Source organism: Terrapene carolina, unplaced genomic scaffold (assembly GCF_002925995.2).
Source record: "Terrapene carolina triunguis isolate 2854851 unplaced genomic scaffold, T_m_triunguis-2.0 Scaffold192, whole genome shotgun sequence".
NCBI classification, from domain to species: Eukaryota; Metazoa; Chordata; order Testudines; family Emydidae; genus Terrapene; species Terrapene triunguis.
Window position 1 is genome coordinate 28,264,087 of NW_020664543.1, and position 14,278 is coordinate 28,278,364.

Here is a 14,278-nt window from a genome sequence, read left to right on the forward strand (position 1 = left end):
AATGTCCACACAGGTGAGGATTCAGCTAAACTGACTAAGAGACCAATTATTGTATCCTCATGGCAGACATCACATATGAATTTTCATCAAGCCTGTCTGACCCTTCAGCCCCTACCTTCCTCTATATTCAGAGGATGTGGAGGAAGGATGGGTCCCCTCATCTCTCTCCTCTGGGGAAGGGTTTGGGAGGCTGTGACATTTTGGGGTTCAATCCAGACCAGTAAGGAGTTATGTCACTGCCTGTCCTACAACTATGATGCCTTATATGCTATGCTACTGTGGCTCATAGCCCAGACACTAACAGCCAGCAGACTAGCCTGTAGGTCACAGCCTGGCTTCCACTGCCCAGTTATTGTTAGCCCAGACACCAACACCCCTCCAGTTCTGAATTTCCTAAAAACTGTCTCCCTGCAGTGCCCAGAACGCTCCTAGAATACTCACAGAAGTTATTAAGTTTGTTGCTCCTTTAAAGAGGCAATAAACTGCAGCTCATTAATTTCACTGGTGTTTGACAGACCCTCCTATCTCAATCCAAGCACTGAGCTGGTTTAGATAAAAAGTACAAAAGTTTATTTGATTAAAGAGATAGGATTGAAGTTAGTTCAAGTACAAGGGATAAAGATAGAAATTGTTACAAATAAACAAACTTAAAAATGTGCTTTCTAAGACTAAAGTTTAACTTCAACAGTTTACAATTTTTATCTAAGCAGGTTTCTCACCTATATTCAGTTCCCAGAGACTTGAACCCCCTTGGTTGAAAGATCCACTTTTCCCAGATATATAAGACCACTGGGGATTGGGCCAAAAGAAATCTGATGAGGTTCAACAAGGACAAGTGCAGAGTCCTGCACTTAGTACGGAAGAATCCCATGCACTGCTACAGACTAGGGACCGAGTGGCTAGGCAGCAGTTCTGCAGAAAAGGACCTAGGGGTTACAGTAGATGAGAAGCTGGATATGAGTCAACAGTGTGCCCTTGTTGCCAAGAAGGCTAATGGCATTTTGGACTGTATAAGTAGGAGCATTGCCAGCAGATCGAGGGACGTGTATATCTATCATGTCCTTTGTGGTATGTACATCACACAAGAATATTAATGATCAGTGAGTTGTTAGTTTTCCAGTGCCATATTACATGACACCTTTTAGGTACAGATTACAGTGACTCCTCGCTTAATGTTGTAGTTATGTTCCTGAAAAATGCTACTTTAAGCGAAACAATGTTAAGTGAATCTAATTTCCCCATAGGAATTAATGTAAATGGGGGGGCTAAATTCCAGGGAATTTTTTTTTTGCCAGACAAAAGACATTTTATATACATATATATATATATATATATATATACAGTATAAGTTTAAACAAACAATTTAATACTGTACACAGCAATGATGATTGTGAAGCCTGGTTGAGGTTGTGGAGTCAGAGGGTGGAAGAGGGTGGTACATTTCCCAGGGCAGGGTCGTCCTTAGGCATATACAGCATATGTGGTTGCGTAGGGCACCCAAAAAATTGGGGCACCCCGGATCTTAATGTACATCCTCCTGCCTCTTCCTATCCCTGTTCTGACCCTTCTTGCAAGCACCCACCACAGCTGGCTGCTGCAGCCTGGTGAGTCTTCCTCCAGAGGGGATCTAGTAACTTAAAAGTGAAAAAGCCTCCAGCCTGCCAGACCTATTAGCACAACATTGAAACTGTTCAATGAAACTGTTCATTGAAACTGTTCGAAGAGCCATTCAAGTGGTAATGAAGCCATTTAACAGGCATTTGCCAATCCCCAGATATATACTGTCAGTTTCTGAATTTACTGACAAAAACAGTTGTGCATGACTGTAATATTTACTCAGAACATGTTAGTCAACAGGGCCTTAGTTTAAAATTTGCTTTACAAATATTTCATTAGTGTGTTGCTGAAGATTATAAAATCACATCTCTAAAAAAATCCTTGCATAGATTTTTAGATGCACAATCTGAGTATTCATCTTTAGCCTTAAATGCCTGTATCTTCAGACATATAGTTTTTTAAATAAATCATTCAAAAGACCACCCTTATCTAAAATACACATTTTAATTTTAGGTTTCAGAGTGGTAGCCGTGTTAGTCTGTATCAGCAAAAAGAACGAGGAGTATTTGTGCCACCTTAGAGACTAACAAATTTATTTGGGCATAAAGCTTATGCCCAAATAAATTTGTTAGTCTCTAAGGTGCCACAAGTACTCCTCATTATTTTAATTTTAATTACTATAGTGAAAAAAACTTGCTTCCAAAGTCTTCCTGTCCTTTCTGGCCATCCCTTTCTCCCTTCACCCCCTTGTTGAAGAGAGCCCTTGAAGGGACAACACCCCTTTCCTTCCAGGTAGCTGGACAAACAAGTTTCCCTTTCTTTACTTCTGACTATTTGATTAACTAGTTTTAAGAGAACCATCCAGCAAAATCAGTACCTTAGTAAAATATAAAATCCTTTGTTAGGCCTAAAATCTTTGGAAACATATTTTTAAAGTTGGTGAAATTTCATAAACATGTCTATTGTTATGAAGATCACACAAAGTAAATTAGTGTTCCCTTTTTCTAAAAGCAATGAATATTGTTATGAACACACTAAACGTCTGTGACTGATTAATTTAAAATAACGTCTTTGTTTCAGAGAGTTAAATATGTAGTAATCTGGAATGATTACTTTATGAAGGCTTAAGAATACATTTAAAATATAAAATCGGCTTAGAAATACTGATTAAGAAAATGTGAAACAGAGAAGAGCTGCATCATGTATTCCATAATATTTAATGTTGTATTCAGCAGGACAGCTGACTTGCTCTTACTACAAAGTTTTTGCAAATAAATCTCTGCCAAACTTAAGGGAATATCAAAAAACCTGTGACTGACATGTTTTATTCCTAAATTTTGTGCTTTTAATTAGGTACCTACTGCATGTCGAGTCTTCACCATCTGGCTTGCAGTGGAAAACATGTTCCATTTTCTTTAGCAAGAAATTGCAGAAGAGTGTTTTTTTCAAATGTCATTTGCTTCATTTGGGTTCAGGGATTTGACTGGAAGGGGATGAGCAGGGAGGGGGAGGGAAGAGAGGAGGGAGACAGTGGGGAGAGCATGGGGCCTGGGGTAGAGCAGGGGTGAAACATGGGTGGGGCCACATGCAGAAGAGGTGGGCTGCGGAGCTAGCCTCCCCAAGTGGCAGCTTCACCCACTGCCCATGACAGCAAGTAAGAGCGGGTTGGCTCCTGCACACCCAACGCACGCTGCAGTCTCCTTAGGAAGGGACCATATTCACAGAACCAAATGCACCAGTGCCATGCATTCTGCGTGAAGAAGAGGGTATGGGGGTCTCTGTGGGGAACTGTGACTCTCCGCCGCTGTGAGGCAGGCCGGGCAGCTCGATATCCTTTGCTGACTCATCCCTACCCCCTCTCCCGGGCTATGAGCCCGGGCTGCCATCAGCCATAGGGGCACCAGTTTAATAATACTGCATAGGGCCCCATAAATCCTAAGGCTGGACTTGTCCCAGGGAATGCCTTGCTGCTAAATGATGAACTAGCACTCGGCTGAGCCCTCAAGGGTTAACATATTGTTGTTAATGTAGCCTCACACTCTACAAGGCAGCACGAATGGAGGGAGGAGACACAATAGACGCATGGCAGTGGCTGCAAACATTCCCTGTGGAACTGAAGATGATGATGAACCCACGCTATCCCACTGGAGCACACCACTCCCTCCACTTTCCAAAGTGCTGGGGGGGGGGGCATGTGTGTGTGAGATAGAGACACACACTGTGTGTGTGTGTGTGTGTGTGAGAGAGAGAGAGAGAGATGCTTATTGCTCCTTTAAGTACGCTGACCCCACTCTAAGTATATTGCCTTTTTAAGTAGATCAGCAAGTTGAGATAGCAGTTGCTGCCAGCAAGCTCCCTCCATCCTGAGCCCTGTCTCATGCCCCCCGCTCTGTGGAGATGAGGTACAGGAGAGGGGGGCAGGGGGAGGGGGACACCCCTCTTCCCGCCCACCCCCTGCACAGGAAGCAGGAGGCTCCTGGGAGCAGCGCGAAGGCAGAGGGCAGAAGCAGCACACAACAGTGGGGGGGAGGTACACCTGAACTGCCCTGCAATTGATAGCCTGCTGGGCAGCTGCTGCATAGGGAACTTAGGGGAGTTGATGGGGGGCTGTCGGCCCACCCTGGTTCCAAGCCCCCACCAGCTAGCTCCAATGGGCTGCTCTTCCTGCAAGCAGTGGACAAAGCAGGCATCTGCCAAACAATGTTATAAGGAAGCATCACGCAACTGTAAACAACCATGTTCTCTAATAGATCAGCGACGTAACAATGAAACAACATTAACCAAAATAACATTAAGTGAGGAGTTCCTGTATAACAATAGTGAGTTGTTGTGCATGAGATGGCCAGGCCAACTGAAACTCACTGCTAGAGGAAGCCCCTGGCCTTCTGGCATTGGGTTGTTCTTAGGATCACAGGGGGTTAATAGGATTCAGCTGCTGATATTTTAATCGCCCTAGCAATTATTTGGTTTTGATCCCCTTTCCTGTTCCCCTTACTGTCGTTCCCTTCCCCCCAGCACTGAGACTGACTCCCGTCTGGATTCTCTCTCTATTTCAGAAGGTGAGGGGATGATGAGTGAGAATGAGGAGGAGAATCCTCAGCAGGAAGGTCCTGAGCAAGTGGATCTACATGGGATGGTATCCGGAAGAGCTGAAAAGGACGTTTCCCAGAATCCTGAGGAGCCAGACATCCATGAGAGCCAGCACAGGCCAGAGAGACAGCAGGAAAACCACTCAGGGGAGAGACGGGCTAAATCCACTCTCAGAAGCAGACGGGTCAAGAAAATCAAAGAAACTGTTGAACAGAGAAACCCCACTATAGAGAGACCCTACACTTGTTGGGATTGTGGGAAAAGCTTCCCTTGGAAATCAGTCCTTATTATTCACCAGAGAATCCACACAGGAGAGAGACCCTATAAGTGTCTGCACTGTGGGAAAACCTTCAGACAGAGTTCAGCCCTTATTACACATCATACAATCCACACAAGAGAGAAGCCCTATAATTGCCCTGACTGTGGGAAAAGCTTCAACTGCAGCTCAACCCTTATTCAGCATCATAGAATTCACACGGGAGAGAAACCCTACAAATGCAGTGACTGCGGGAAAAGATTCAGTGTGAGCTCTCACCTTCTGTCACATCAGAGAACCCACACAGGAGAGAGACCCTATGAATGCTCCAAGTGCAGCAGGAGTTTCAGTCAAAGTTCACAGCTTCTGTCACATCAAAGAACCCACACGGGAGATAGACCCTATGAGTGCCCTCTGTGTGGGAAAAACTTCAGTAGGAGCTCAACTCTTATTACTCACCAGAGAATCCACACAGGAGAGAAACCCTACAAATGCAATGAGTGTGGGAAAAGCTTCAGTGTGAGCTCACACCTGCTATCACATCAGAGAACTCACACGGGAGAGAGACCCTATGAATGCCTCCAGTGCGGGAAAAGCTTCAGTCAGAGCTCACACCTTATTAGACATCTGAGAATCCACACAGGAGAGAAACCCTATAATTGCCCCGACTGCGGGAAACGCTTCAGTCACAGCTCATCCCTTACTAAACATCAGAGAATCCACACAGGAAAGTAATGATATAACTACCCCAACTGTGGGAAAAGCTTCAGAGTTCAGATTTCACTAATCACTAGAGAATCAACATGGGGGGGAGACACTGCAAATGCAGTGAGTGTGAGAAAAGATTCAGTCAAAGCTCCCAGTTCCTATCTCATCAGAAGAGAGACCCTATGAATGCCCCTAGTGCAGGAAAAGCTTCAGAGAGGTCAAACCTTATTATTCACCAAAGAATCTCATGGGGGAGAAACTCTTTCAATGTCCCGAGTGGGAGAAAAGTTTCAGAACGACTCAGCCCTTACTACACAATAGAGAATCCACAGTGGAGAGAGACCCTACAAGTGTATGGACTGTAGTAAAAGCTTCAGTCAGAGCTCAGCCCCTATTATACATCATACAGTCCACACAGGAGAGAAGCCCTATATCTTCTCTGATTGAAGGAAAATCTTCAGTTGAAGCTCAACTCTTAGTCAATAGCAGAGAATCTACATAGGAGAGAAACCCTACAAATGCAGGGAGTGTGGGAAAAGCTTCAGTGTGAGCTCACATCTTCTATCACATCAGAGAACCCACAGGGAAGAGAGACCCTATAAGTGACCCAACTGTGGGAAATGCTTCTGGCAGAGCCTAAACCTCATAAGAAATTCCACAAAGGACACACATCATAGAAATGCCCTTGTTAGGGATGACCGTTGCCAATTCCCATGAATTTCAGAGTGTCAGGCTAGGCTGGAATAGCCATGTAATGAGGATATGCAATGGGTAGTTATTAAAACAGAAAATGAAATCACTTTATTGGGACAGAGTTGTACAGAGCAAGAGGCTAGGATGGGATTAGATTGTAACTTCTTGAGAAGCTCTGAACACTGATCATGCTCCATTCAGGTGTTACACATCTAGAACAATCTTTATGTTATATGCTATGACTTCTCATTTATTCTTGATAGTGTTTTAGGCCCAAATCCACCATTGTGACACTCAGATAATTATAATGCCTAACTTTTAGGTTGTTCACAGGAACAACACTGGGATCCACAAAGCCCAAGTTAGATATCCAGGCTCCCTATACAATGAAGGGGAAGAGAATTAATCTTAGAATGTGATTCACAAAAGCCTTTGCATTAGGTGGGGAGCTGCCTAAGCTAATCGGTAGGAGATGCCAATGAGAAGGGTATGTCCTAAGCCCTGCCCATCTCATGGAGATAGGCACCTATCTCTGTTTCTGATTCATGAACTGGGGAAATTAGACACTTCTCTGCTGATGGCATCCAAGCCAGTTGGTGTGTTCAGACAAAACAGCTGTGGTGGGAAAGGAGGATCTCACTCATAACTTTTAGCCCCATCATTAGGGCACTTGCCCAGGATGTGGGAGACCTCCCCGACTTCAAGTCCCCCCTCCATCTGATGAAACAAAGGGATTTGAGCGGTATCTGTCACCTCTCATGTGAGTGCCCTGGCCACGAAACTATGGGTTAGTCTGATACAGAGATCCTTCAGTTTCTCCTTATGAAACAGTTCCACTGGATATAAATACTAAAAGAGTCCTTTGGCTAGAGAGAGAGAGAGTTGGAATGACTCTGCAGCATTGTGGTTAGGCAACCACCCCATAAGGTAGGTGACTGAGTCCAGTTCCCTTCCTCCATTGACTCTTTAAGTTTCCTTGAAGACAGAATCCTAAATCCCACCATGAAGGAGACTTCACACTGAACAACAGAAGGCAGGGTGAGAAATTCCACCTAGTAAAAAGTGCAGAAGGATTTAGGAAATCCATGCTTGTTGCTAAAATTCCATAGGGAATTTATGCACTTTGAATGAAGTCAGAATTTGTTCTTTCAGAGCATAATAATTGTTTCCTTAGAACACTGAACCCATTGGAGTTCAGATCTATTCCATAAATCCAGACTCTTGGGACAGTAGGAACTCTTACTTGGAAAATACCAAAGTCATATAAGCCTAACAACTTCCACCCAACTGTGAAAAATATTGTAGTGTTTCAGTGAAAACACTGCCTCCATCAATGGGAGAGTTTCTCCCGATGGCATAGGTACTCCATCTCTTGGAGAGGCAGTAGCTAGGTCAATGGGAGATTTCGCCCTTTGACCTAGCACTTTCTACACCGGGGGGTCAGATCAGTTTAAATGTGCAGCTGAGAGGGGAGGGATTTTTCAGACCAATGAGTGATGTAGTCATACCAACCTAATTTCCTAATGTAGCTCAAGCCTTAGATCTCTCTCCCTTACAACATTACACTCTATGTGAGAGAGAAAAGCTATCTTCTAAGTTCAAAATCTTTATTCAATATTTATGTTCTAAATTTTAGAATACTTTTATTCTAATTTTAATTGTGTGATGTGTTTTTAACTATAAGAGTTATCAAATGTGTTAATACCTTATATTCCACACTAGCCTCATTTCACCCTTGGGGTGGTAACTTAACTAGTTTATCTTTGTCTATTTTAAATACCAAAAGTAGGTTTGTCAAGGCTGTATCCCCACTTTGAACTTTAGGGTACAAATGTAGGGGCCTGCATGAAAACTTCTAAGCTTATCTACCAGCTTAGCTTTGGTCCGCTGCCACCATCACAAGAATTCCCTCCCTGGGAAGCCTTGAGAAACCTTTCACCAATTCCCTGGTGAACACAGATCCAAACCCCCTTGGATCTTAAAACAAGGAGAAATTAACCATCCCCCCTCCTTCCTCCCACCCTCCTTTCACCAACTCCTGGTGAATACAGATCCAAACCCCCTTGGATCTTAAAACAAGGAGAAATCAATCTGGTTCTTAAAAAAGAAGGCTTTTAATTAAAGAAAAAGGTAAAAATCATCTCTGTAAAATCAGTATGATGAATAACTTTACAGGGTAATCAAACTCAAAGAGCTCAGAGGACCCCCCTCTGTCTTAGGTTCAAAGTACAGCAAAACAAAGATAAACACTCTGGTAAAAGGTACATTTACAAGTTGAGAAAACAAAGTAAATCTAAGACGCCTTGCCTGTCTTTTTACTTACAAGTTTGAAATAGGAGAGACTTGTTTAGAAAGATGGGGAGAACCTGGATTGATGTCTGGTCCCTCTCAGTCCCAAGAGCGAACCACCCCTTAAAACAAAGAGCACACACAAAAGCCTTTCCCCCTCCCCAAGATTTGAAAGTATCTTGCCCCCTTATTGGTCCTTCGGGTCAGGTGTCAGCCAGGTTACCCGAGCCTCTTAACCCTTTACAGGTAAAAGGATTTGGAGTCTCTGTACACAGAGAGCTGTTACCCTTCCCTTTATAGTTATGACAAGGTTACTTTGTGATAGTTCTCTTTCTACACTTGAACAGTGTTTACTCATTGGTATACAGAATTATGTTTAATAATCTCTTTCTCTTTTCTGCCAATTACTTCAATCACTAGGATCTTCCTGCCTGTTAACTCTAAGAATACTCTCTCAGCCTGCTTGATTAGCTGTCATTTGAATACCATGGTTAATCAAACTGCTTTCTGAACTTTCACACTTGTAAAATTGCCTATTAGCTCCACTAAATCAAAACTAATCCTCTTTGCTCTGCACTGTTGTATAATAATCACATTGGGTGATTCTTGTACCCCCCACTTTTGTATGTCATTGTAGTAATTTCCAGCTAGACATGTTTATCTAAACTCTGCTGAATTTCAAGCTGTAGTAATCAGATGACTCTGATTTTGCCTTAAAAATCTCGCTTAGCCTCAAAATACTACCTTTTTTGAGACAGAAGTAAAAGTAGCAGCAATGGTTTTGCTAGTTTTTGTTACATTGACAATACTTTCAGTTATATTCTCCTACCCAGCCTATATAGTTTTATTCAGTGTTAGTTTAAAAGTTTGAATATCAAGTTGAAGTATAATTGTTGTAATTTATTTGCTTTACTGAGTTTATACTTGGTTATTTGTCCTGCTTTGAGCAGTGGGTTGGACTAGATGACCTCCTGAGGTCCCTTCCAACCCTGGTATTCTATGATTCTATGTTCTGATACTATTGCTTTAAGTTTAGCTTTTAAATTATGTTAATAATTTTTAGTTACTAGTTATTCTTAATTAGGGCAAACAACCTCTTGATGTGGTTTATGAATATTTAATGGAATCCCATTCTGATTATTTCTCATAGCTGTTTCAATTTTATATTCAATTTTATAACACTAGTCCATTCATAGAATCATAAAAAAGTAGGACTGGAAGGGACCTGAAGAAGTCATCAAGTACAGCCTCCTGCACTGAGACAGGACCAAGTAAACCTAGATTATACCTGATAAGAATTTGCACAACCTGTTCTTAAAAACCTCCAGCAATGAGGACCTACGGATTACAGTGGACAAGAAGCTGGATATGAGTCAACAGTGTACCCTTGTTGCCAAGAAGGCTAACGGCATTTTGGGCTGTAAAAGTAGGGGCATTGCCAGCAGATCGAGGGACGTGATCATTCCCCTCTATTCGGCATTGATGAGGCCTCATCTGGAGTACTGTGTCCAGTTTTGGGCCCCACACTACAAGAAGGATGTGGAAAAATTGGAAAGAGTCCAGCGGAGGGCAACAAAAATGATTAGGGGACTGGAACACATGACTTATGAGGAGAGGCTGGGGGAACTGGGATTGTTTAGTCTGCAGAAGAGAAGAATGAGGGGGAATTTGATAGCTGCTTTCAACTATCTGAAAGGGGATTCCAAAGAGGATGGATCTACACTGTTCTCAGTGGTACCAGATGACAGAACAAGGAGTAATGGTCTCAAGTTGCAATGGGGGAGGTTTAGGTTGGATATTAGGAAAAACTTTTTCACTAGGAGGGTGGTGAAGCACTGGAATGGGTTACCTAGGGAGGTGGTGGAATCTCCTTCCTTAGAGGTTTTTAAGGTCAGGTTTGACAAAGCCCTGGCTGGGATGATTTAGTTGGGAATTGCTCCTGCTTTGAGCAGGGTGTTGGACTAGATGACCTCCTGAGGTCCCTTCCAACCCTAATATTCTATGATTCTATTCCACCACCTCCCTTGGAAGCCTATTTCAGAGCTCAACTACCTTTATATTTAGAAAGTTTTTCCTAATATCTAACCTAAATCTCCCTTGCTGCAGGTTAAGCACATTAGTTCCTGGTTTTCCTGAGCTAGTTAGATGAGAAGCAATTAATTCATAATTCCATCTAATTAATTGTGCCATTATCTTTATATAAGTATGAGTTTGAAAAAGGAAAGGTAGCTAAAAGCTCAGGGCACTGGCCACTCTGTGAGCCACATGACTTTTTCTATTGCTTTTTCTCTTTCTGTATCTTCTGCTACAATAAACATGCCTGCCCTGTAACATGTTACATTTTTTCAACCATCACAGTGCCATCATCTTCATTGAAGATGGAGGGAGGGCTGCAGGGGTCTGGGAGAAAGGGTGAGCAATAAGCATAATGGGAAAACAGGTTGAGGGTATGGCATGTTTGGCCACTAGTTGAGGGGTTTGATAGTTCAGGGAAATAAATCCTTTAGAGTTTAAAGTCTCTGGCATGGGTGCCATTTTTTAGCACTCAAGATGGGGGGGTGAGGGGAGGAGACAGAGCAGTCAGAGAGAGAGAGAGTCATAACTCTCATCTGTCCAGCCAGTACCTGGAACAAAGTTGTTTAAATCCACCTATATAGTTGTATTGAAATACAGCACATAACACTTTCTAGTAGAGCTCCCCTCCACAACAGTCTCAGGCATAGGCACTGACTCCGTGGGTGCTCCGGGGCTGGAGCACCCATGGGGAAAAATTGGTGGGTGCTCTGCACCCACCAGTCCCCCGCCCCAGCTTACCTCCTCCTCCACTCTGCCTCTGCCTCCTCCCCTGAGCGCGCCGTGTCCCTGCTTCTCCCCCTAGCTCCCAGTGCTTGCCGCTACGAAACAGCTGTTTCGTAGCAGCAAGCGCTGGGGTCGGGGGGGTGGGAACATGGTGCACTTAGGGGAGGAGGTGGGGAAGAGGCAGGGCCAGGGTGGGGATTTGGGGAAGGGGTTGGAATAGGGGCAGGGAGGGGCGGAGTTGGGGTGGGGACTTTGGAGAAGGGGTTGGAATGAGGGCAGAGCAAAGGCAGGAGGGGGTGGAGCGGGGTGGAGTCAGGGCGAGGGCAGGAGGTCAAGCACCCACTGGCACCAGGAAAAGTTGGTGCCTATGGTCTCAGGATGGGTCTCCTGGATTCTGGGGGCTCTCCAGCCCCTGGATCTCTGGCTCAGGCATGCCAAAGATGCACTGGCTCTTTAAGAAAATCTTCTCCTAGTCAGAATCTGGGGTCACCTAATTTTCTTGTGGGGTTGACTCCAAAGTGCCCAGAGTCCCATGCTGCCATTCAGTGGTGGCCTCATTTCAAAAGTCCAGCCTAGATCCTCATAGTAGGGCAGGCATTGGGAGCATTGCTGGAGGTCCTGTTTGCATCCCTTGTGTTTTTGTAGCTCTGACAGAGCATCTTTGCTTTGGTGCAGCACTGGGCCATATCCCAGGAGTGACCCTTCTCCTGCTTGTGCTCTGCCAGTCACTTATAGATCCTGACAGTCCAGTGACTCTTGTTCGGATGGAACTGGGTGTGCTCATCTCCATAGAGAGCAAGGCAGTGCATGACCACCAGATGGGATCAAACAGAAACATGGTGCATATCTGCTGTAAAGGGCATGGGACTCCAGTTGTGTCAGCTTCCCATGAGTAGAACTGAGAAAGAGCAAGCATTTAAATGGGGTGATGGCAGCTGGTCATGATGGCCCTAGGGCAATGAGGTAAATACACAGGCTAATCTGGACATGCAGCAATGCAGCATGGGATAGCAGTGGGATGACTGCCAGAAGTGGTATAGTTAATCTAAAATAGGAACCGTTTATTAGTAGATCTCATTGCAGAACAGAATAATGCCACTTCCAAAGAGGATTAATTAAAATTGGATAAAACATTAGATGAATTGAAAAAATAACTTTTGTTTGTGAATGGAAGGAAGTTGATGCCAAAAAACATAAATTTATACCTGGAAACTTTCTCTAAAGTCCAGGTGTATTATGTCCACTGCATTTCCACTGTCCACCAAACTGGTTATCTTGTTAAAATAGAAAATCACGCTGGTTTGCCATGATTTGTTCTTGATAAATCCATGCTGGCTGCTAGTGATCACCTCTTTATCCTCCAGTATTCACAAATAGAATGTTTCATACATTGGTCTAGTAGCTTCCCAGGTATCGAAGTCAGGCTGACTGATCTATAGTTCCCTCGCTCGTCCTTCCCCCGCCACTTTTAAAGATGGGCACCACGTTAGCCCTGCTCCAGTCATCTGGGACCCCTCCTGTCATCCATGAGTTTGCAGATATTATTGCCAGTGGCTCTGAAATTTCTTCAGCTAATTCCTGCAGCACCCTGGGATGAATAGCATCCAGCCCTGCTGATTTGAATTCGTTCAAAATAGTCAGAAGATCTCGGACGTGTTCTTTACTTATCCCAATCTGCAGTCCTTCCCCTTTATTGTCTAAATTACCATTGCTGGTTCTCCAGTTACATGGTTTTTGTGTGAAGACTGAAGCAAGTAGACATTGAGCAGCTCTGCTTTCTTATCTTCTATTACCAGCTCACCTTCTCCACTGAGCAGTGGACCCACATCATCCCTGATCTTTCTTTTTTGCCTGACATATTTGAAGAACGCCTTCTTGTTGTCTCTAATATTTCTTACCAGTTGTAATTCAAACCTTGCCTTTGCTTTCCTGATTTTGTCCCTACATGCTCACACTATTCTCATGCATACTTCCTTGGTGATATGCCCCTGTCACAGAGTCACTGGGCCAATGCTCTGGAACTACTCCATATGAAGCCAGTCAGGACTCTGGGGGAGCATGCCTCCTCTCTGTGAGCATACTGTCTCCAGGGCAAGAAGCTTACACAGCTTCAACCTTCCTGGGTCTGACCTCGGAGCAATCAGCATCCCTTTCCACACCGTGCACTTCCCGCAGCAAGTCTGCCCAGGCGGGGCTCCTGGGGAAGCCAGAGGGCCCTGCACCCCAACTCCACAGTCAGCAGTGACTCTCAGCCAGCTGGTAAAACAGAAGGTTTATTAGTCGACAGGAACACAGCATAGGGCAGAACTTGTTAGCACAGAAATCAGTGACTTTCAGCCAAGTCCATCTTGTGGGGAGGGGAGCCCAGAGTCCCAAACCAGCCACGACTGACTCTCTTCCAGCTGTCTGGCCCCTGCCCTGCCCATTGCTTCTCCTCTGGCCTTTGTCTCACTTCCCGGGCCAAGAGTCCCCTGGTCGCATCACCCTCCTGGGTCTCAGGTTATGAAGGGGCAGCCCCCACAAAAGTCACACACGCTTATTCCCACCACTAGACATTTGTGCAATACACAGGGAAACTGAGGCACACACAGCATTCATGCAAAACAGTAAGACTCACATACAACATAACAAGGGAAAATCCCAACTTTGTCACAGCCCCTTCTTCCATTTCCTGTATGCATCCCTTTTGGTTTTTAGGTAACTAAAAAGCTCCTTGTGCAGCTACCTTGGTCTCCTGTGGCTCTTCTTATCTTTCCTCTGCATTGGAATAGCTTGATGTTGAGTCTCTAGTATTACACCTTATAGGAACTGCCAGCCCGCTTCGACTACTTTTCTTCCTAATTGGTCTCTCCATGGGATCTTCCCTCCTGTGTCTCTCAGTTGATT

General features: G+C 44.4%; 2 protein-coding genes across 17 annotated transcripts in view; one reads left to right on the forward strand and one right to left on the reverse strand.

Annotated features, from left to right (window-relative positions):
• LOC112108537 (zinc finger protein 883-like) overlaps window positions 1–5,638 on the forward strand; it is a 56,227-nt gene extending 50,589 nt beyond the window's left edge. Inside the window, exon 3 of the mRNA XM_026654513.2 lies at window positions 4,862–5,638. Within this exon, the coding sequence (XP_026510298.2) occupies window positions 4,862–5,638 (777 nt within the window). The remainder of the gene's footprint in view (window positions 1–4,861) is intronic.
• The window catches only part of LOC112108532 (zinc finger protein 135-like), a 361,705-nt gene that overhangs the window by 310,880 nt on the left and 36,547 nt on the right, over window positions 1–14,278 (reverse strand). Inside the window, exon 2 of one of the 16 annotated variants that reach the window (XM_029912193.1) lies at window positions 13,153–13,175. The exons of the other annotated variants lie outside the window; for them this stretch is intronic. Within the exon in view, the coding sequence (XP_029768053.1) occupies window positions 13,153–13,175 (23 nt within the window). The remainder of the gene's footprint in view (window positions 1–13,152; window positions 13,176–14,278) is intronic. 16 annotated transcript variants of the gene reach the window in all.